Source organism: Indicator indicator, chromosome 23 (genome assembly GCF_027791375.1).
Source record: "Indicator indicator isolate 239-I01 chromosome 23, UM_Iind_1.1, whole genome shotgun sequence".
Classification (NCBI taxonomy): Eukaryota; Metazoa; Chordata; class Aves; order Piciformes; family Indicatoridae; genus Indicator; species Indicator indicator.
This window is the reverse complement of record NC_072032.1, coordinates 7,055,326-7,079,068: the sequence shown is the minus strand read 5'-3', so window position 1 is coordinate 7,079,068 and position 23,743 is coordinate 7,055,326. Positions and strand designations below refer to the sequence as shown.

The following is a 23,743-nucleotide window of genomic DNA, read 5'->3' as shown; positions in this document are numbered from 1 at the left end:
TGAGAAGGGGATTTGCTGTAGTAAAGAGTATCTAATTTTGCAGGGAAGTCATTTAGGTTCCTATATCATAGAATCCTAGAATGGTTTAGGTTGGAAATGACCTTCAAGATTATCTAGTTCCACTGCCATGAGCAGGGACACCTCCCCACCAGCCCAGCTTGCTCAAGGCCTCATCCAGCCTGGCCTGGAACACCTCCAGGGAAGGGCATCCACAACCTCCCTGAGCAACCTGTTCCAGTGTCTCACCACCCTCACTGGAAAGAATATCATCCTAATCTCCAGCCTAAATGTGCCCTCCATTGCCCCTATCCTATCACTACAAGCTCTTGTATAAAGTACTTCCCCAGCTCTCTTGTAGCCCCCTCTTCAGGCATTGCAAATGTAGAGAGAGCTGTGAGAAATACTCTGTGATTATCTAGTCAGATTTTATGCTACAGAATAGGAAAGAATGCTATAAAATACAGGAGGAGGGAGGAAGGGAGGAAGGGAGGAAGGGAGGAAGGGAGGAAGATCATCACAATATAATAATATAATAAATTAATTATATAATAAGTTAAATAATAAATTATCAATAAAACAATAATAATTATAATTATGATCAGGATAATGTAATAATAACATCATTAAAATAATAATAATAAACAACAATAATGAATTTTAAAATAATAAAAATACTGGAAACCCCAAACTATCATGCAACCTGGGAACAGACAAAAAGCTTCCTCTGCTTTTCGATCAACTATCCTCACTAAAAGCAGGACGATGATGCAATACAACTTCCAAAAGGAAAAATAAAGACAAAATTTACCCCTAGAATCTCTGATGTTTTTTTCAGCTCCTGTTTGTTGACATGGACTTGGTGTGTTTCCATCACTGTAAATACAATTGCACAATGAGAACACTTACAGCTGACAGTTTTGATCTTACTTGCTTCTCAGACTGCAAAATGGAAACTCAACTTTGCACAGCTGTTAGGAGGAGGATAAGATCACATTTAAGATTCTGAGGTGTAACTTTCTACTTGAGCATAGTCAGCAGCTGTGTGAAAATGGAATCATAGAATTCTAGAATGGTTTGGGTTGGCAGGGATCTCAAAACTCATCCATGTCCAACCTCTTGCCATGGGCAGGGATCCCTCCTACCAGACCAGCTTGCTCAACAATGCCAGGCTCAGAGCCTCCACAGCTTCTCTGGGCAACCTGTTCTAGTGCCTCACCACCCTCATGGGGAACAATTTCTTCCTCATCTCATCTCATCTCAGACCAGGTCCTTCCAGTTTGAAGCCATCATCCCTCATCCTAAACAGCAAAACCCCTATTTTGAACTAACTTTCATACCTGCCAGAATTTTGAGGAGTGGAAGCTCTAATGTGCAATACAATTTCCACAAACCTTGAGCCTGGAAAGCAAGATGCAAATAAATTCTTCAGTATCAGCCAAGTTTTATGTGAAAACATAAAGTAATGTCATTCTGTGGATCTATTTTCTAGTGTCTCACTTTCTGTATAGTTCCCTTTTTATATGGCAACATTCTATGATTTAGTGTAAATTATAATATCTAAACACTGCAGCCCATCATCACTTCATTTTGTGGGGAATAGGAAAACATTTTTTAATAGCAATCATTTGGTACAGGAATAAAGAAATAGACATCACTTCCCTTTCTAAATCGTTTCTTCTCAGAGCCAGCTCCATTTTAACAGGACACAGCAATCCCTTTTTCTTTATTCACTTGAATAATTAAGCAGCCATTCAGAACTCATAACTTGGTTTTCATTAAGAAGAAATTAAAAGATGACAGGGTTATGTACCCAATTTAGTTACAAAGCACAGGAAGTCTGTTTTTTCTCTACCCACTGAAAGCAACTGGACAGCAACACTTGTCCAAAAACTCTGGCTCTCAGCATATCTGTGCCTTTGGTGTTTCTCTGTTACTTTTCCTCAGATTGTCTCATCATACTGCTGGGTCACTTAGATATCCAAATTAAGCTGACATGAGTCAACAGTGTGCACTTGCAGGCCAGAGGGCCAATGGCAGCCTGGGCTGCATCAAAAGAAGCATGGTCAGCAGATGGAGAGAGGTGATTCTGCCCCTGTGCTCTGCTGAGCCCTCCCCTGGGGTATTGCATCCAGCTCTGGGCCATCAACACAGGAAAGATATGATCATGATGGAGAGGGTCCAGAGGAGGGCTACAAAAACGATCAGAGAGCTGGAGCACCTCTGCTATGGGGACAGGCTGAGGGAGATGGGGGTGTTTAGCCTGGAGAAGAAAAGGCTCAAGGAAGACCTTCCAGTCCCTGAAGGGGGCTACAAGAAGGCTGCAGAGCAACTGTTTGCAAAGGCCTGACAGGATGAGAGGCAGTGGTTTGAAATGAGAGAAGAGCAGATTTAGATTGGATTTTAGGAAGAAGTTTTGCACCATGAGGGTCAGGGAACACTGCAATGTGGGAGGTAGTTGAGGCTCCATCCCTGGAGATATTCCAGGTCAAGCTGGAACAAGGCTCTGGGCAATCTGATCTAGTGGAGGATGTCCCTGCTGACTGCAGGCAGGTTGGACTGGATGACCTTTGGAGATCCCTTCCAACCCAAATCTATGAATCACTAACTCTCTTTAATGGATGATAATCCATACAAGGTTGTATCTGAGTAACTACTTTTTGTATCTTACCTTTAAGTCCTGAGCAAGATCCATCATGACATTATAAAGCTTCTCCAAGTCCACACCTAAGTTCTGATACAAATACATTTTAAAAATCAATAGTTTTAATGCCTACAAAAATATTTGTAATACTGCCTATTTTTAACTAGACAAATACTTTTTTCTGCATGTCTCCTGTTATATTTGACAAGGTTCTCAGACCTCTGACAAACAATTCACCAGCAGAGCAGTACAGATCATGGATATTCAAGAATTTAGCTGTTCCTTTATTTGCATTTTGCACAGACTGAGTCTGGAGAAATAGCATCACAGCCTTTGACATTGCAGTCAGAATTCTATTACTACTTGCAAAATGAGACAAAAATCCTCTGCTTCCTCCTTTCAGTACGGCTGCTCCTTGGAGTTTATGAGAAGGTATCTCTGGACAACTTTTCCCACCTGAATAGGGTTTTCTGCAGGAATTACTCCCTGAACTAGCTGCCATTATCTCCTCTTTGGCTTCAGGATGACTCTCAGAGCCTTCTGGTTCTGTTTCTAGAGACTGAGGGTAGGCATGGACTGAAACACTGGAATATCTTCCACATCTTATCCCACACCCTCCCAGTACAAGAGTCAGCTACAAAGCAAGGAAACAGACTCCATCCTCTAAACAGGCTACAAAAATCACTCTTCTACACAAAACTCATGATTCTGGCCTACTGTTTGCAAACCAGCCCCATTATTTGAAGAAAAACAAAAGTCTAGTACCAAAGCATTGCAGCAGATGCAGACTGACAAGAGCAATTCTTCATTCACTATTTGATTTCAACAGAATGCAGAAGGAATCCAAATTGCTTGTTGCTGCTCAAACACAATAGAGCCAGAGCAGGCTGAAAATCAGTTTCTATTAGGACAAATGATAACACATTATTGTTACAGAGGCCTGCACTCTGGTGCACAGCTGGGGAAGAACCATCAGGGGAGATTTATCATAATTCTCCAACTAATTTTTAAGAGAATTGTCAACTGTAACAGAAGTGTGGGAGACAGCTGCTAGTTACAAGAAGTTATGGTTCATGTTAAGCCCAGAATTATCCAAGTTTTGGGGTAATCTTTGCTGCAAACACATCCCATAAAACAGGGGCACCAGTGTTGCAGGCATTCAGAACGTGCTTATGCTGGGCCATAGTTGTTTTTATCTTGAAATGACCACACGACTCAAGATAACAGCAGATAAAACTAATGAGATCCTATTTAAGTTGGTGTCTGTTAGTGGGAAGCATGTCCCAGCAAAGCCCCAGCAGTAGAGTGAAAATGGGGCAATGAATTCCACTGACAGCCCATGCAGGCTCCCCATCTGCTCAAGGGCTATACATCTTCAGCTCAAGCCCATACAACTTCACACTGGTCATCTGTGAGTAGGCAGCATGGACACCTGCTGTGCAGGCTTCCTCTTGCCCTGCAGCAGACTTGAGCACTGCAAGGCTGAGAAGCAGAAGAGGACTTCTCTCTGCCTCAGAAAGATTAATTTAAGCAGGCCCATAATCCAGTAAAAAGCCATTGGCCATCCATAGCTCCTGGTTCTGGAACATACAAGCTGTCTGTGAAGTAACTGTGCTTTCAGCAGCAGGCAGCTTCCTCGGGCCCATTCTGGGGGCACAAGTAAGCCTAATGAGAGGCTTCAGTTGACACTGAGATTCCTTATCAGCAAATGCAGCAAGGACAAGAGCAGGATGGTGTTCAGCACTTGTTTCAGCAAAGATTTTAAGGCATCTGGACTGTGACTCCTTTTGCTGAGCCTTCTGGCACAGTATCCAACAGAGACAAGCAGCAAGCAGCACAGATTCTGTGCTAGAGTGGTGTGTGGGTGAGTAGCAGGCTACAGAATAAACCAGCATCATTCCAAGTACTGTGCTGGGTGGACAAGGCTAGCACAATACAGGGGGAGATAAACTGAAGAAGTATGGCACAAGGTATGACATGTCAGTCCCTTGGGGAGGGCTGCTAGGATCCTACCAGTAAAGCTGGAGCAAAAAGGCTGAAGGGAGAAATCCGTTCATAGATAGAACTGGACTCAGGAAACAGAGAAGACAAAAAGAGTCCAGGGAACAAATTAATTGCATAAGTAATGAGGGGGAATAATGACAGGATATTAGAGGAGGCATTAACTAAGACCTGGGTGAACAAGTCAGCATAAAGGCACTGGAAATGGCTGGGGTAAGGAAATAAACCAGACCTGAAGCAGGGCAGGAAGGAAACAAGGCTTCAATATTGAACTGAAAGCTGGGAATCAGGATGCCAAAGTTGACCATGACAACTAAGAATAGATGTGATATATGAAGAACAAAAGGCTGAGTTAAGCTAAGGAAAGAGACAAAATTAAGTCTGCTGACTCACAGGAGGGGATATCACACACAGAAATAACAAAGTTCATAGCTTCTGCCTCTTTCCCTGTCCACTCCCCACACTGACAACTCATGGAGTAGCTTCTCAACAACTGCAGTTTGCAGCTGGTGTTTTAAACTGGCTCTGGTTTCCTCAGAAATGTCTGTACTAGTGGGTATGTGCTGACACAGCTGACCTCTGTCCACGCTAAGCCCACTTGGCATCTGTGGATTTGTATCCTAGAAGCCCTGTAACCATGTTACAATACTCACATGTCAAGAAGTGAAAGGTTTCAAACATCACCTAGGTTGCTGCTCATTCTTTTTATCAGTCAAACAAGCTCTGAGGGCTAATGTGGCCAAAGTATCAGAGAGTCAGAGAATTGTTTGGGTTGGAAAAGACCTCTAAGATCATCAAGTCCAATCATGCACCACCACGGTAAAAGCAATTCTTTCATCATTTCCTTCCCCCTTTAACCCAACCACAAGAAATGTAAACCAAACTACTTACTGCAGTGTTTCTCAGAGTGCCTGCCTCTATATTTACTCCTCCCACAGAAACAGGCTTTTCAAAATACTTCTGTGTTAGACTCTCAAAAGAGGGAACCGTGTCGCTGGGGTTTATCAGCCACGCTGCAATCCGGGGATCTAGCACCACACTATCTGCAACTACAAGAATAAGTTATTTCTGACAATCAAAATATTTAAATTACCTCCCACACTGAGAAAGGCCTGTAAAGTTTTACCCTCTATTTTTTCTGTAGACACTCACAGAATCACAGAATGTTAGGCATTGGAAGGGATCTCTAGAAATCATTGAGCCCAATTGCCCTGCTAAAGCAGGATCACCTAGAGCAGGTCACACAGGAACACATTCAGATGGGCTTTGAAATTCTCCAGAGAAGGAGATTCCACAACCTCTCTGGGCAGCCTGTTCCAGTGCTCTGTCACCTTCACAGTAAGCAAATGTCTCTTCCTGTTGAGGTGGAACCTTCTGTGTCCCAGCTTGTACCCACTGCTCCCTGTCCCATCACAGGGTGTTCTTTTTCATGGTACTGAAACTCTCTTACCCAACACATCACTTAACCACCAATCTAGTTGCTTCTGCACCTAGTGATTTTAACAGCAACATCAGTAGCACAGAGACTACAGGATTAGATGACAGATTAGATCATTACCTTCTCTCCAGCTAATTTCATCCCCATAAACTTGAAGCAGAGTCCTCAGGAAATCTTTTGCATTGAAGCAAATAATGGGAACTTTGCACTGGAGCATTTGAAACAACACTTGCCTGCACAGAAATAGTTTGTCAATAAACACTAGACTGCCACCAGTGAATCTGTTTATTTTATACATTTAATTAGCACGTAATACTAAACAATTAATACATTTCTTTATTCCTGTGGGGACAAAATACTGTATTTGAATACTAAATTCTCAGTTCAGTAATACCTGACACTTCATGCTATAATAAATGAAATATCCTAGGAGATATGCAACCTGGTCCAGTGCCTCACCACCCTCATGGGGAAGAATATCCTTCCCATGTCTCTAGGTCATCTAGTCCAACCCCCCTGCAGTCAGCAGGGACACCTCCACTAGATCAGGTTGCTGAGAGTCCCATTAAGCTTGACCTTGAGTATCTCCAGGAATGGGGCCACAGCTACCTCCCGGGGCAACCTGTTGCTGTGTTCCATCACCATCCTGGTTCTGAACTTGTTCCTAACATCCAGTCTAAATCTGCTCTTCTGTCATTTCAAACCATTGGCCCTCGTCCTGTCATTGTAGGCCTTTGGAAACAGTCCCCCTGCAGCCTTCTTCAGGTACTGAAGGCTGCTATCAGGTCTTCCTGGAGCCTTCTCCAGGGTGCTCCAGCCCCCTGATCATTTTTGTGGCTGTCGAATAGATCCACTCCATCAGGTCCTTTCTGCATTGAGGACTCCAGAGCTCCAGAATCTACTTCTGCAGGGCTGTAGTTAAGTGACACACTGGGCCCAAAGGAATACTCCAGTCTTATTTGATGTCTATTAACCCAGGCCTGGCACAGAACCAAACCAGCTAATATAAAATTCAGTGAATTTTATATTAGTCTAAAGTTGACCCCACGCCATGTAAGCAACACCATTTTGGCTAAAAGCTCCTGTAAAGCAAACAGTTTTTTCCTACCAAGCAAATTTCTTGTGAGCCTGTTGTTCTTTTTCCCAAAGGGATGATGATTCAGTTTTTAAATAAATTAATTTATCATTTTCATTAGCAGCTTTCCAAGTATAGCCAGCTGGGGAGTGAGTGGGAGGGCAAAGGTGATCAGTCTGATTCTTCACTAGCACAACAACTCCTTTCACAGCTGAGGTTAAGGCCTGTTAAGTAGAATTAGAACAGTGTTTCTTCTGACAGACTTTATGCAATCCCATAAAGAAAATTATATTTCTATTTTACAGTGTAAAACCTGTTAGTGCATGCACCCCTGACACAGCAGAAGAGCATGCAAGTATTTCAGCTTGAAACAAAAATCCACAGTGACAGAGCAAAAAGGAGGAGGAAAATATTCTAATGCAAACAGTCTTGCTTTGAGTAACAAATTCCCATGTAACCCAAGTGGTTTTATTTTGTTTATGTTTTGCTTTAGTCAGAAGTATTAAGGTTTACCTCATTTTACATTTTGGCAAGCAACAGCATACAAAAGTGGGTCAGATTCTAGGCTCCCAGTGAACATGGGTTTGCGTTTATCAGAGTTACATGCACAGTTCAAATGGTTCTGCAAATGTAACTCTAAATAAAGCACATCACAGAATCACAGAAAGGTAGGGGTTGGAAGGGACCTCTGGAGATCCTCAAGTCCAACTCCCCTGCCAAGGTCATCTAGAGAAGATCACACAGGAACATACCCAGGAAGGTTTGGAATGTCTCCAGAGATAGAGACTCCACCATCTCTCTGGACAGCCTGTTCCAGGGCTCTGTCACCCTTCAATTAAAGAAGTTTCTTTTCATGTTCAGATGGAACTTGTGTCCAAGTTTGTGTCCATTACCCCTTGTCCTGTCATCAGGCACCACTGAAAAAAAAAACCTGGTGCCATCCTCCTGCCACCCACTTTTCAAGTATTGATCAGCATTGATGAGATGTCCCTTGGTCTGCTCTTCTCCAGACTAAAAAGCCCCAATTCTCTCTCAGAGATGTTCAGTTCCCTAGTCATTCACTAACCTGCTCTGAGCTGAGCTGTGAAGAACCTTCCTGAAACACCATAGTAGTTACAAAAGCCACTGCCTGTCTTTAGCTGCAAGCATTCACTAACCTGCTCTGAGCTGAGCTGTGAAGAACCATCTTGAAACACCATAGTAGTTACAAAAGCCACTGCCTGTTCTATAGCTGCAAGCAATTCTCTTTTCCCCTCAAATCCCAGCTTCCTGGTATCACAAGGATCCTTTTCAGAAGGCACTGTTTGTCCACTGTTGTGTCTTCTTTCATGTATCTTCATCTTTGCAGGTAATCTCCTTGCTTCCTCTGAACATGCAGGCACATCCTGCTTTCTTTTCAGGGGAGCAGCTGTCTTCTTTTCACCAGCCTTCAGGTTTTTTGCTTCCACTGAAAGATTTTTTTCTCTGGATTCCCACCTTGGCAAGTCTAAATCCTGACGGTAGCTCACTTTTTTGGTATCTTGAGTACAAAAGATTTCATCAGTGTGGACTGTCCTGACTAGCTGAGCAGCTGTGGCTTTTTCAGGGCTGGCAGATGTTTTTAACAAGGTAATCGTGGAATCATGAATCCCCTGGAAAAATGGGGCATTTTTAGTGCACCAGTTAGGAGAGATGGACATACAGGAGTTAACATCTGAGTTAAGCTTTGAATGAAATGATATTCTGTGAATGAAATGCTGGTACTAACCAAACAAAGAGTCAGCTTAGGGGGAACCACTACTCACCATGGGCACCCACAACTGCTTGTCGACCTATGAGCCACTCTTGTTTGTACAAAACTATCCCAGCCCACAGGAGAAAGCACTTTTCCGTATTTTGAGTGGCCTGAGTTGACTTGCTGAAGTGTGCAGCTGAGACAGGAGTATGCTTGCAGCATCTGCAGCTTCTCAGTCAGCTCCACAGATCTCACAAGCACAGCCTGAGCTGTGGCTGCTGCAGTTACCCATTCCCATTCCTGCACTAGCACTCACTTGCAGCCACATAAAGCCAAATTCAAAGAGATGATTAAATCAAAACTTAAACTTCCTGATACAGAGCAGTTTTTCATATGACAGCTCACTCAATAATTACGTGGTAGTGACGTCTCAATGACAGAGGTCTGAGAACATTTTTAAACCCTGGTAGCCAGCTAAACGTGGCAACCTCATCGAGTTCTGATCAGTCTGTCACAAAAGACAAACTTCCTCTAGCAAGGTAACAGAAGTGGGGCTAAGACTCTCAAAAGTAAATAGAGGCCAAGTGAATAATAAGATGCAAGAAAGTTATGTGAACCTGAATGTGTGAAAGAATCTGAAAGAGCCAGTCTCTAACCAAACCTGCTAGAAAGACTGTTCTTAGTCATCTTCAATCTTACAACGTGCTTGCCTTTGCATTTCTCAGATGTGCCTCCTTGTCACCTAGTTTGTTTTCCTTTGTCTTCTCTAAACCTTTAAAAAATAGAAGGGGAAACATTTTACAACACAAAACTTGAGAGCAGTGCCTGTAACTCAGGTGACAAACCTTGTTACATTACTGACACTTTTACCAACCCTAAAACAATTGCAAGAAACTGTTCCATGACAACCATGTTCCTTAAATCAATAACACTCATGCTTAAAAGGGCCCTGCAGGCTTCTAGATACAAAAGCATACTCTGTCCTCATCAGGCAAAAATTAGTTCACATAAGCATTTTCCATAGTATTTAGAAGAGGCAGTACTATAATAGCATAAGGAGGGGTAGGTCTTCTTTCAAGGCAAAACATCCCAAAGCAAAGCTGGGAACATGGACAAGAAGGAAAAAGAAATAACAACATAAAACAAACTACACACTTCACAGTTTAACTCTTTTCCTGGCATTAGGTAGTAAAACAGTACTTGCAGATACAACTTCAGCCTGTCATGCCGTGCTACTGCACGACCACACAAAACCAGACAGCTTGGGTTGGAAGGGACTTTCAAGATCATACAGTTCCAACCCCCCTGCCATGGGCAGGGACATTTCCTACTCAACCAGCTTGCTCAAGGCCTCATCCAACCTGCCTTTAAACACTGCCACGATTGGAGCCTCCACAAATTCTCTAGGCAAGCTGTTCAGTGCCTCACCACCCTCCTGGGAAAGAATTTCTTGCTCAGGTCTCATCTAAATCCAGCTTCTTCCAGTTTGAAACCATCACCCCTCATCCTGTCACTTTATGCTTTTGTACAAAATCCCTCTCCAACTCTCCTGTACTCCCCTTTAGACCCTGGAAGGCTGCTCTAAAGTCTCCCAAAGGCCTTCTCCAACAGCCCCAGTTCTCTCAGCTTGTCTTCATAGCAGAGGTGCTGCAGTCCTTGGATCATCCTTGTGGCCTGCTCTGGACTTGCTCTAACATTTCCATATCCTTCCCCAGGAAACTTCAAACATTCTAAATTTGGATTTCTTGCCAATTCCTACAACAATAAAACTATAACCCAGGAATGACAGTAACCAAGTTCACATTCAGTGCTTTGACTTGTTTCACAGCTAGAGATTTTTTTTCTTGATAAATTGATCCTCCAGAGATGATGATCAGGGTTACATATCCCTCCTTCAGTACCCAGTATCTTAAGTGCTATGCAGCCTCAAATTTCTGGTTTATGAAAAAGGATCACCAGATGGCAGCAGAAACCCATCATAGAATTGTTTTGGTTGGAAAAGACCTCTAAGATCATAGTGTCCAACCATGAAACTAGTACCACCACGGCACTAAACCATGTCCCCGAGTGCCACATCCACACATTTCTTAAACACCTCCAGGGATGGTGACTCAACCACCTCCCTGGGCAACCTATTTCAATGCCATCCTTGCCTTCAAATTCCTTAAGCCTGGATGGGACTGCTGCAAGCTGTGGTGCAGAGGTAAGTTCACCTGTTAGTTCAACGCAGATTTGTCCTATTTGAACCTAATATATATCTTCTAAAGATAAAAGTTTTTCCTGTAGGTAGAATTTAACCAGTTACATGGGGCTTGGATGTGGGTGGACCTAAAACTACAAAAAAATCTTTAAAGATCTATCAATAAAATACAAATAAACCGGGTCTGAAGCACCCTCAGCAAGTTTGCTGGTGACGCTGATCTGCGTGGTGTGGTGGACATGCAAGAGGAAAGGGATGTCATCCAGAGGAACCTGGACAGGTTGGAGGTGGGCCCATGCCAAGCTCATGAAGTTCAACAAAGTCAAGTGCAAGATCCTGCAGCCGGGTCAGGGCAATCCCAAGCAGAAATGTATGCTAGGCAGAGAACAGATAGAGTGTGTTGAGGAGGACTTGGGGGTGCTGAGCTAGCAATATCCACTTGCAGCCCAGGAACCAGGCATGTCCTGAGCTGATCCGCAGCAGAATGGGCAGCAGGTGGAGAGAAAGGATTCTTATCCTCCGCTCTGCTGAGACCCCAACCTGAAGTCCTGTGTCCAGCTCCGAAGTCCCCAACACAAGGACAAGGAACTGGAAGAGCTGGACCACCTCTACTGTGAGGACAGGCTGAGTGAGTTGGGGTTGCTCAGCATGGAGAAGGGAAGGCTTCAGGGAGACCTTAGAGCAGCCTTCCAGGATTTGAAGGGGGCTACAAGAGAGCTGTGGAGGCTCCAAGCCTGGCAGTGTTCAAAGCCAAGTTGGACAGGACCTTGAGTAAGCTGGTCCCCATCATGGCAGGAGAGTTGGAACTAGATGGTCTTGAAGGTCCCTTATGATCCAAACCATTCTAGGACTTTGAAACAGTTTGAAACAGACCCGGGGAGGGGTAAGGGAGGTGAACTTTCTCCTCTTCCAGTCCACACCAACCAGCTAAGTCTTTACATACAGGCAATTTTCTAAAAGCAATGAAAATAAATTTGGGTTTAAGCCTGTAAGCTGGGAACAACTGCAATTCCTACAGGGAAAACAAGAGCAGCAAATCGGGATTTAGCAGCACTACAAAGAAGACAGCAAGATAATCTTCCAGGATCTAGTTGGAGAACAGCCAACTGAAATTGAGCAGAACTCTACCTTGAGAGCATAGATCCCATCCCTGCTATCCACAACTTTCTGAGCAAGATTTGCTCAGCAGAAAAAAATCTGCTGAGGCACTTTTAACATTACCTAATATGCTCTAGCACTGGGACCTCTGTTCACTCTTCCCCCTAGAATTTCACAATCAGTGAGCTGCTAATGAACATCTGGTATAAAGGACAGACAGAAGCCTGGAGAGTTCACAGGCAAGTTCCCTGTACCTCTAATGATCCTTAAATATCTAATCCACAGTCAAGTTAACACATACATTTACTTCACAGTATTAGTTAATTAACAGTTTGAAATTCTTATCTACTTCTATACCAGATACCAGGAATAGGAAGAAAAAGCCCAATGAAATTGAGGGTGCTGTTAATATCCTAGTTCCTCACACCCACATAGCATCATTTAATCAGGAAAGTCCCAGGAAGTGTCAGTTTCAGCTTAGTTTCTTTTCTAAACCTGGAAACCTAAACTCTCACTTTTGTTTTTTATTTTCCCATCTTTTCAAACAGAGACTAGAGCTTGACACTGTTTGTTTGGGTTTCAGGTTTTCAGCTGAAAATAGAAACAAATAGATTGAGATTTACTCACTCTGGTTATTCTCTCTGCTAGTCTGAACTCCTACAGGAACAGACTGCAAAGCTGTCATAATCCTCTGAGCGATATCAGACAAAGGCACTTTAGAAACCTCACATCCTATGTATGTGTCCAGTTCCATTTGGAAGATTAAACCTAAACACAGAACACATGCAAATCATGCACTGCATCGGGGCCAGAGAACAATCCCCACTTACACTCTGCTGTAATTCAAGGCAAAAATAAGAGTGAAATGTTCAGCCATTCACCCTCCTCAGGAAAAGCAGAGAGGCAGAAGGGCTTTCTTCTCTCTGATGTTCCAGGACCAGAAGCATTCTTCTGTCCCCCCCAACCCTAACAACTCCTCCTAGCTTTGATAATTAAGAGCAATGCCTTTTTTCCTACAGGGGTGAAAACATCCCCTGACTTCTCCCAGAGGGAAGCAGCTAACTTAAAGCCTGAAGGGGCAGAAGCAAGTGAGAACCCATCAGACTCAACATAAAAGAGACACTTTGCATGAGAATGGGCCTAAAACCAACACAGAGTCACCATAAATATTGACAACACTGAACTGAATTGACAAAGTTTGGCATTTAATAATAAACACAACATATAGAGTTAAGTATAGAGTTAAGACGTATGGATTTACAGCCAACCTGTAAAGTAATTCAACATCTAAAAATAAATTATACTCCCATAAAAGTTAGAAGTCTGCTACCAAAATAGTTTTCAGACTAGTTATTGAAACTAAAGCTAATTTAGTAACTTTCATCAGTATGTACAATGCCCAAAAGCGACAGCAGCTGATCCCAGCAGAACACAAAAGACTGGAAGTTCTCATACTGTAAAAGCCTCTTTAGGGCCATTGGTACATTGGGAAGCCACAGAAAAGGTTATCAGCAGCCTAGCAAAGCCCAATGAATAGCAATATGAAACTGAAATGCTCATCATTATCAGTTACAGAGCAAACTCAGGAGTCCAAAAGCTAAATTTATTTTTTTCCTTTGCAGAGGCCAGCATGAGGATGGTTTCAATAGAGAAAGTAGGCCACAAGTTACACTAAGAGATATCAGAAGGGTCTCAAACCAGATGGTCTTGGTACTTGAAACAGATTCTGGTACAGATTCCAACACATTTCTAACAAAGCCAAGTCTTCTTAGGAGAACTGGAAAGGAAACAATCAAAGAATATCTGTCTTGCAGAACCCTCCTCTTCAGAATGAGCACATCCCCTCAATGTTCCAAAATCTGGAATGCCTTCTCTGCTTTATTTTCCAGTTCACATATCAAAGGTTCTTAGCATGCAAGAAAACTTATCCCAAGAGTGTGAAATGTTCCTTTTTGTGCTAGGCACTGTGTGGTGGGAATCAACAAACAGGCTGGCAGAGAGCAGCCTGAATGTAATTCATTCCAAAAACTAATGGATTACTTCAGAGCAAAGAACTGACAAAAACTGAGATTTGGAATCAGCAGGCAGATGCCAAGAGCCATAAAGCAGCACACAACCAAGGCTGGTAACTGCCAGCTTAACATGCATTGCAATGACAGATAAATGTTAGCCTTGGTAAGCTAACACTGGTCATTCCATAGACAGTTTACATCAACGTCTTTTCCTTTAAGGGGACACAGAAGTTTAATCATTAAGAACTCCACTGGCAGTGAGGTTCTGATCTTCCAGACCACTGGTTTTCGCCCGAGACTGCTGCTCAAGCTGCTCCACCATCTCTTTCAAGTGCTCTTCATCTTTGAAAAAATACACATACAAGTCTCTTTCCATCTGATGGAGCTTGTTGGACTTCAGAAAGTCTCTTTTGGACTTCATATCAGCAATCAGATCCATAAGGAGTTCATTTAGTTTATTTAAATCAGCTTCTAGTTGATGAAACTGCTCAGTAAGTTCCTGACAAAAAAAAACACAATATTAAAAAACAAAATCAAAACTTTATATTGTTAACACACCAGCTCACTAGAAATATGAAAGTTTTTCCTTTGGAATCCACTTATGTTCGCAACAGAAATGTTACCACAAAAACCCCAGAACCTCAGGTGATAAAGGGATTTCACTCAATATGCAACTTTTGAGCTCATGGAATGGTACTCACAGCAGGTTATGAAAACAAGATTCCATTACTTGGCTACTAAACCAGATGAGTTCAGACCACAAAAATCCAGCCTCAACAAGATGGCTGAATGACGTTTTCAGTCAATTGCAAGTCTTCAGACCTAGCCAAACATTAAAAGGGAACCAAAGAAAATCCACAACTAAAAACCTAATTCAATTTTAAAACTGAATCATTAATTACCAGTTGCAACTTTACCAGCTGTCACTCTCAGGTCAGTGTAAGCAGGCTGCTCACCTACTTGCACATTATTTCTTAATTAAAGGAATTACTTGAGAAATGGTAGCAATAGAAAGACATGTCACTATGGTTTAAGGTGCAACTTGAATCAACAGAAAGGTATTGGACTGATTTAATAAGGAAGAATCCCTGCATAAGTATTGTTCCAATTACAGAGCTTCATTTAATAGAAACTGTTCTATATGTTGCAAATTAACTTGACAGATGGACGTGCTAAATATATTCTTATGTATTTAACCAAGGCTGTATTATGTAACACAAGACTTCCCTCAATCCACTTCTGGGATATCTGAAGTTACTTAACAAGCTGCATTTAACAACCCTATTCCCATCTAAAAGAGGCTCTAGCACAGCATCTGGGAGGTCTGTAGGATTGTCCTGCTATAGCTGTCCTTCAAAATTCTGATGTTCTTAGGTTGCACAAATCAGTCACCCAGAGAATCCTAAAATGGTTTAGTTTGGAAGGGACCTTCAAGATCATCTAGTGCTATCTACTCCCTCTGCCATAGGCAGAGATACCTCCTACTAAACCAGGTTACTCAAAGTCCCATCCAACCTGCCTTTGGACACTGACAGGCTTGGAGCCTCCACAGCTTCTCTGGAAAACCTGTTCCAGTGCCTCACCACTGTCATGGGGAAGAATTTCTTCCTCATGTCTCATCTAAATCAAGCTTCTGCCAGTTTGAAGCCATTACCCCTCATCCTGTCATTCCATGCCTTTGTCAAAAGTCCCTCTGCAGTTCTCTTGGAAGCCCCTTTCTAATACTGCAAGGCTGCTCTAAGGTAAAATATCCTATGGCCAAACCATTCTCTTCAGATATTGCAGGTAACAAGGCAAAAAAACCCCAAATAAACAAACAAACAAACAACAACAAAAAAAAACCCAAACCCAGTTAAAATAAAGAGAAATTTCAGTGAGTTTTCCAGTGACATCATTTCCACACCATAAACTTACAAGTAATACAGGACTCTCTATACCTTTGACAGAAACTAAGCCAGGTGCAACAATCTGCTCAGAAACAAAATCTTATCACCTGCCAACATGTCCAGAACTGAACATTTGCTAAGGATCTAAATACTGCTCCCATGGTCATTATGCTGATGAATGTGCTGCTGATGTGGCAGTCAGTTTGTGTGCTTCCAGCCTTCATACTACATTCTGCTCAGTCAAAGAACATGACACACATTAATGTAATAATTTTAACGATCGGGCAAAGGCTTACCGGACTTCTGAGTTGTAGCTGATTTCCTCCATGATACAGAGCATCCCAAAGGGCATCCACATCACCTTCTAGCTTGGACAACTGGAGAGCCTGTTCCCGAGAAGATGCTGCTAGCTGATCCTGGGCAGCATCACAGTCCTGCTTTAACTTCCGAGCCATCTGCTCCAGGTTTTCATATGTTCTAAACAACCGGGGCTTTTCATTGTCTCCTTCCAGAGCCTGATACAGCCTGTAACATATGAATGGGACACCAAAGCCTTTTGGAGTCTCCTAAGCACTCCTGTCATTATTAGTCAAGAGAAGATCACAGAAACATAAAATTGGTTTGGTTGGAAAGACCTTGAAGATCATCCAGTCCAATCCTTCTCTAACTCTACCAAGCCTGGTGTTAAACCATGTCCCTCAGCATCTCATCTCTGCCTCTTTGAAACACCTCTAACACCTCTACCTCCCTGCACAGCCTGTTCCAGCCTTTGAGAACCCTTTTAGGGAAGACATTTTTCCTAATGTTCAACCTAAACATGCCCTGGTGCAACTTGAGGCCATCTCATTTTGTACTATCACTTGGTACTAGGGAGAAAAGACCAACACTTACCTGGCTCCAGCTTCCTTTTAAGTAATTGTGAAGAAACAAAAGGTTTCTCCCCAGCCCCCTTTTCTCCAGACTGAACAACCCCAGTTCCCTCAACTGCTCCCTACCCGATCAGTTCTCCAGACCCTTCACCAGCTTCACTGCCCTTCTCTGGACATGCCCCAGCACCTCAATGTCCTTCTTGTAGTGTGGGGCCCAAAGCTGAACCCAGTACTCATGCTGTGGCCTCACCAGTGCCCATTACAGGGTTAAGATCACTTCCTTGGTCCTGCTGGTCGCACTAATGCTGATGCAGGCCAGGATGTTGTTGGCCTTCTTGGCCACCTGCTCACATTCAGTCAGTTGTCAACCAATACCCCCTGATGTTCATGTTGAAAAGCTAGAGGGCTAGTAAAGATCAGAACTGTACTACATCTCCCACTGATTTCATGATTCCATCTGTATATAGCTTGTATGAGATTAGCAGGGCTCCAAAATATTTCACCATTAAATTAACACCAACGAAATACCAAAGTAACAGACAGCAGGCAGACAATGAATGCTAACAGAAGCTTACAGTGTGCTTTTGCCAGCTATTTCCTGACACAAGGACTGCAAAGTAAGATATCACTTTTTGAAGTGCTGAAAACCAGCAGACTTCACTGACCAATGAGAAATAAGAGTAATTCTTGTAGGGTCCATAACTCTTTCAACTGAAAAAAGATAAAAAAGCATAATTCCTGTAAGTACTTCAACTTCAAAAAAAGAAAAAAGTTAAAAACTAGCCAGCCAACATTTAGTGATTTGGAGACTTAATAAACCTAAACAAAAATATTACAAGTTGACAAACACACAATGGGAACAAAACAACTGCTGTCTGATATTTGCAGTTATTCATTGTGAAAGACCATACTCAACTATCACTTAAGTACTACAAAACACTTAAAGCAGCACTGGCAAGGAAGAGGAAAAGCCAGACATGAACACACCATGTTGTCCCATTTGTCCAATGCATGGCATCAAAAGGTTTAGTCTTGAGGCGACAACAACACAGCACATGTTCCTAAGGCACCACCTGAGCTACAAGCAGACTTTTAGACAGAAAAAAAAAACAACTTCCACATGGGTGAGAGGACACTGAAGCCAGATGGCAAATCAAGCAGTAAAAATCAGCTGTTCCTCCTCCTCTACCACACGGGGGGGGTTTTGCAGGCTAAGCTGATGAGGCCGTGCACACCATCTGGGAAAGCACTGTTAAGAACAGCTCTCTGCATCTGTGTTTACTCTAGAGTAACTTCCAAGAGGTCCTAGATCAAGGTATCATGTAAGAAAGGTTTGGCTTTAAATATTTAGTATGTCCTGGATCTTGCTTGGGAATGTTTCAGCAACAATAACAAGATTGAAAATTGAACAGTTTTTCCTCAGGCAAACCTAAAAAGAACTTCAAAAGATAAGCAAGAGGCAAGGCTCAGATCTTGAAGGTTTCATTCTGAAGAATTCAAGGTACTAATTAAAGCAAGGAACTAAGGACTCAGCAACAGAAAAGGCTGAGCTGGCCTAAGCCTTTTATCTCCCCAGCATTATTTTAAAGTCAGTCCAAGTTCAGCAGTGACTGTAACACTTACCTGCAAGGGAACCCATCCTTTGAACTGATGGTGCTCCTTGGCTTTGCATGCTGAGCTCTCTCAGTTATCACCTGCAGTCTCTGCTCCAACTCATTGCTGCTCTTTTTCAGAGACTCCACCAAACCCTCCAGGTGAGAGTAGATCTTCTTAAGTTTCTTCATCTCCATTTCATAGGCTAGCTCAAGAAGTTCAAATGATGCTTTCTGTCTGATCAAATGCCTGCATACTGCATCCTGTCTGGAAGCATAACTCTCCTGCTGAGCAATCTGATGATCCAAGCATGCTTTCACCACCGGTGCACACAAAAGCTGGGCCTTCTCTTTCAGAAGGGGAAGCAGCTCCTCATTGTTTATCCGAGTGATGTCTTGTTTAATTCTGGAGATTTCATCATTTAAACTCCGTATTTTGGCATCCAGGTTTTCCCGCTTCCTAGGATCCTGCATAAAACAAAACAGCAGTGAATACCTTCATGGTTGCCTTTATGTCAGATATTTCTTCAGTTCACAGAAGATTCATGTATTTAAGTGAATCTTGGCACAATCTCCCCCACTGCCCAGGGGTGGCTCAAGATACCAGGCTGTCACACATTCTTAAATTCCAGTAGCCATATCTGCTTGTCACCCACTTCTTGAGACTGGGGAGGTTGGAGTAGATGATCTCTAAAGTTCCTTCAAACCTAAGCCATTCTATGATTCAATTATCAGATCCACTTAAGTGGCACAAATAGTTGAGCTTCAAAAGTCAGTGAATTACAGCTTTTAGTTTGCTACCGAACATAAACAGGAATACATTTTGCATATTAGCTCCACAATACCACAAAACTCCAACCAAAATTAAGTTCTTGTTTGTTGTACAGACAACAGAGAGCCAGTTATAGTTTGAAATGCCAAACTTAATTAGAAAGCCATTCCTTTTGCTAGATCCTATTGAACACAGCTGCCCATGTAACAAACCACTACTTTTGCTGCTTACCTTGTGTAAGGACTGCAGCATGTCCTCTGCACATCTGAGAGCCAACTTCCTGCTCTCCTCTTTCGCTTGTATCTGGATGAGCTGATGTTGAGCACAGATATATGCTGTCTGGAGCCTGGCTATCTCTTGCCTCTCTTCACAGACTTCATCAGTCTCATCACAAGTGACTTGGTTGCTTAGATCTGCAAGCTGAAAGCTGCCTTTGGGGGAATTTTCGAGCCATTCAGACATATCTTGATGAAAATGTTTTTTTACATAGGAGATGATTGCTGCAGTGCTTTGTTCTTCCTGAGCCAAATACTTGTCCAAAGAAAGTTGGGAAAAAAATACGGGATGCAGGCCTGACCCTTGCTCTGCATCTGGAGCAGTGAAGAAAGAGGCAAATTTCTTAGCTGCTTCCATAAGCAACAGCAGTTCACTATTAAGCTTATTATTTGCTGCAGTAAACACTTCCAGTCCTCCTTTCAAATCTCTACGTGCTTCTTCCTCTTGGCTTTTTAATGTTTGTAAAAAATGGTTGTTTGCAGAACTCATAACTTGCAGCTTATTATGCCGATAAATTTGAAGGTTCTTTAACTTCTGAAGGGTTCGAAGCTCATCTTCTAATGTCTTCATTTCCTCTTCTTTCTCCTCCTGGCTACTGTTCTTTGAATCCACAGGCTTCAAGGTTTTAAGGACTTCATCCAGTGCATTTCCTTCCAAAATGGGCTTCCCACACTCCAAAAGCTTATCGCAATCTTGCAGTTCTTTTTCAGAGACCACATACTGCTCATTTACATTGCCACAAAACCACTCCACAAAGGCTCTGTCTTCCAAAGACTCAAAAAGCCAATCAAAATCGTCTCCATTAAGTGAATCAGCTTCTGGATATCCAATTCTCTTAAGAGTTTCCACAAAATCTTTCCCACAGCTCATGATTCAAACTTTTTTTGTAAGCAGAAAAGATCCAAATACATTAAAAAAAAATAAAATATGTTGTACTATTTCCATTATATTTTTTTTGTCATTTAAAATTAATATTTAGTATTTTAATTAAAAAATCTGCATAGGAAAAAGAAAGTGTCAGATCACACCCAAAAAAAAAAAAAAAAAAAAAGCTGTTCTGGCTTTGAGTGGCTATTCAAAGACCAGAAATCAATTTTTACTTCAGGGTTATCTTAATATATTTTGTCCATCAAATCAGGACACATTTTAACTTCAATTAAACCCCTGGCCTTTGCAAGCACTTCTGTTTTTCCTTAATTCCTATAAATTTTATTAAAACAGAATACTATCATTAATTAAAAATCAACAGATGTAAATATTGAGTAATTTTACTCACATTCAATTAAAAAAAAAAAATCAACCACCCACAATTATTTTAACTCTTCCAAAATGACAGGGGCTTTCAGCTTGTCCTAAAAACAAGACTAGAGTGATGTTTTTTTTCCTACTTCAGCAGCAAGTAGAATCTTGTCTTCAAAACCTTCATTGAAAAGTTTCCTCTGAAAATGCAACAAGAAATCCTTTAGCATAAAAATATCTCAACATAGTAACTGATCTGAAGCCTGCACTGACTTCAGCTCAATGTAAACACTCTCGAGAAAACAGAGAAAATAAAAGAAAAGTAAGTTTGCTGTTTCCCAGGAAACAAATCATCAGTTTTGGGATCCTACAGTGAGTTCAACACACAGCAAAAAGTAGGATAAATTACTAAGAAAATCGGGAATCCTTGTCTGCAATGCTCTAGCAATATCCAGAGGGTTTTTTTTCTGAGTTTGGTATGACCTAATACCTTGCTTTTAGAACGTATTCCACTAGAAAACGCCTCTTTGCCAGCCGGTCTGGAGGACGTAAGTGCTGAACACGGAAAAGCATCCTGTTAAAACACTGTGTGCATTTTAAGAGTTGCAGGTTATACGGGAAATAATTTGTTGTGCAAGTTTCACACCACAGGGCAGCCTTCCAACTGCCTCCTCTGCCTTCCACGGTTCAACGAGGGCCATTCTCAAAAGGAAGAAACGAAACAAAACAGCACAGAGCCATATGTAGATGTACGCAGACCGTGAGGCCTGCTGACACCGCCGCCTAAGACGCCAGCAAACACACACACACGCTTCGGACCCCTGAGGAAGCTGGCCACGGTCCCCGTCCCCAGCCCGAGGAAGCCAAATCGACACGAGTGGGACCCTCAGAGGTCTTTCGATCAACCTCTATAAGCTCGAAGAGCTGGCGGCTGGGTCCCAGCTACGGGGCAGCAGCTGCTGACGGCCACAAAGGGATCGTGGCTAGGAGCCGTCCCGCAGCATGACAGGGCAGAAGGAGGAGGAGAGGAAGGGGAGAGAGAGGACGAGGGACGCTGCGGCCGTTACTCCCCTCCCGGTGCAAGCAAGCTACCACCCCGCACTGCCCGGTACTCACCGCAGCGCTCCGCCTCAGCCACTGCACGGAGACGAAAGAAGGGAGGGCGTGACACAGAAAATGGCGGGAAGGCTGAGGAAAGGCTATGGGGACGATGATGGGGAAGGCTGGGGAAAAAGGAGTCTGGCGGGAAGGCTAAGAGAAGGCTGGGGCGAGGAGGAAGAAGGCGGGAGGAGGAGGTAGAGACAGCGCCTCAGCAGTGTTCCCGCCCGGGATAGAAGCTGAGGGAACCGGAGCAGAGCGGCGCCCAGAGGGGGCAGGATCGGCGCCCAGCCTAGGGCTCGAAACGCCCGCCACGCGCCAGTCTCGCGCGGCCTGCCCGCCCCCTCCTTCCGCCTCGCAGACCGCGCATGCGCGCCTCCCCCGGCTCGGGCCGGTGGGGGACGTGACGTCAAGGGGCGGGGCCTCGCTCCCCTCTGGCAGGGGTCGGAGGTGTTGTCCCGGTCGTCATCGTCACGGTCTTCATCGTCACGGTCTTCATCGTCCCGATCGCCATCGTCCCGTTTGTTGAGGCGGTTGGTTAAGCCCGGCCGCCTCGCTCCCCTTTTTAACCTACCCTGCGATGCTTCTGAGGCCCAGCGTGTGGCGAGGGAGAGTGTGGGGAAGACTTGACTGGGATTTAATGCTGCTCAGCTTTGACGGGGCCCCAGCGGCGTGTGTCAGGCCACTGCACAGTAGCCCAGAGGCACGGCTGATGGTGGCCACCACTCTTCTGCACACAGCAGTTGCTGTAGCAGCGAGTCACCCCTGCCTAGGTCTCTAGGGATTTTTTTCATGGACTTTATGCCCGGTAGTTTGTGTAATCCCTTTTTTGAACCTGCCAATAAACCCAGAACTTCACAAAGAGCAAATTACTAATTGCTGCTTAAAACAAAACCCACAAATCCCACGAAAGACTTCTTAATTTTTTAACCCATCTCCACGTAAAAAGACCCTTAGCAATGGCACTGTGGCACTGCAGGATTTGTTGACTACCACCTCTGCATTTACCTTATTTAGGACCTTTACATCAATTTAGAAACCAGCAGGACATTTCCCTTCAGCTCTGGCCTCTCCAAAATACTTGCTCTGTAAAGCAAGTCTCCACTTCCTCCTCACATTTCTACACCTTTTACATCATGACTGCACCTTGTTGGAGGTGCAGAGACAAGGCTGCACCTGCACACAAGTCCTCAAGGCTGCACTAACGCTTTCTATGAGATCCTTGTTTCCAACACCCTTCCCTACCATGCTGTCTGCTTGGCTTTTGGGCTGCTGCTGCCCGTGGAGCCACCAGCAGGCTCCCAGCAGTGACTGCAGGACTTCTTCTGCACTGTGAGGGCTGGAGCTGAGTCGAGCATCATGTAAACTCTTTACTAGCACTTTGAGCATCCTTCATCAGCCACTCCTCCCATTCAGCTGTCTTTGCTTCCTGTTTACAGTGCACATGCCACATCTTTTTGGGCTTCCCTGCTCGCCTCAGCAGAGCCTCCTTTCTCACTGAACCATGCCAGGGGAACATCTGGGCCATGGTTTTCTGTTTGTGTCAGACATTTTACCCGGGTTTCTAGTGCAGTATTTTTAAAGCCTTCTGGGTGTTTGTGGGCTTCTTGCTTTCAGAACACTCTTGTAGGGTTTCCTGGCTTTTTTCCCCCAGTTTTCCATAGGTCATTTTCTTAGAACTGAGCACCATTTGCTTGATTTGTCTTGCTCTCTTCTTACGATATTAAGCTTAATTATATTGTGGTTGCTACTATGGAGCAGTTCACCTACTAATGGCTCTTGAATTAGGTCCTATGCACTGCAGAAGACTGAATTCAGAGTGGTGGTGGTGT

General features: G+C 43.4%; 2 protein-coding genes across 2 annotated transcripts in view; both read right to left on the bottom strand.

Annotated features, from left to right (window-relative positions):
• POLN (DNA polymerase nu) overlaps window positions 1-13,645 on the bottom strand; it is a 60,269-nt gene extending 46,624 nt beyond the window's left edge. Inside the window, exons 1-10 of the mRNA XM_054391425.1 lie at window positions 13,546-13,645; window positions 12,795-12,935; window positions 9,580-9,641; window positions 8,313-8,786; window positions 7,189-7,379; window positions 6,201-6,313; window positions 5,535-5,691; window positions 2,669-2,738; window positions 1,338-1,398; window positions 809-873 (exon numbers count right to left, since the gene is read on the bottom strand). Of these exons, the coding sequence (XP_054247400.1) occupies window positions 809-873; window positions 1,338-1,398; window positions 2,669-2,738; window positions 5,535-5,691; window positions 6,201-6,313; window positions 7,189-7,379; window positions 8,313-8,786; window positions 9,580-9,641; window positions 12,795-12,935; window positions 13,546-13,645 (1,434 nt within the window). The remainder of the gene's footprint in view (window positions 1-808; window positions 874-1,337; window positions 1,399-2,668; window positions 2,739-5,534; window positions 5,692-6,200; window positions 6,314-7,188; window positions 7,380-8,312; window positions 8,787-9,579; window positions 9,642-12,794; window positions 12,936-13,545) is intronic.
• Window positions 13,646-14,411: 766 nt separating this feature from the next.
• Window positions 14,412-20,444, bottom strand: HAUS3 (HAUS augmin like complex subunit 3). Its single transcript, XM_054391423.1, has 4 exons — window positions 19,530-20,444; window positions 18,558-18,994; window positions 16,362-16,590; window positions 14,412-14,678 (listed from the first exon to the last, which is right to left on the bottom strand). The coding sequence occupies exons 1-4, from the start codon at window positions 20,442-20,444 to the stop codon at window positions 14,412-14,414; spliced, it is 1,848 nt and encodes a 615-aa protein (XP_054247398.1).
• Window positions 20,445-23,743: the final 3,299 nt, after the last annotated feature.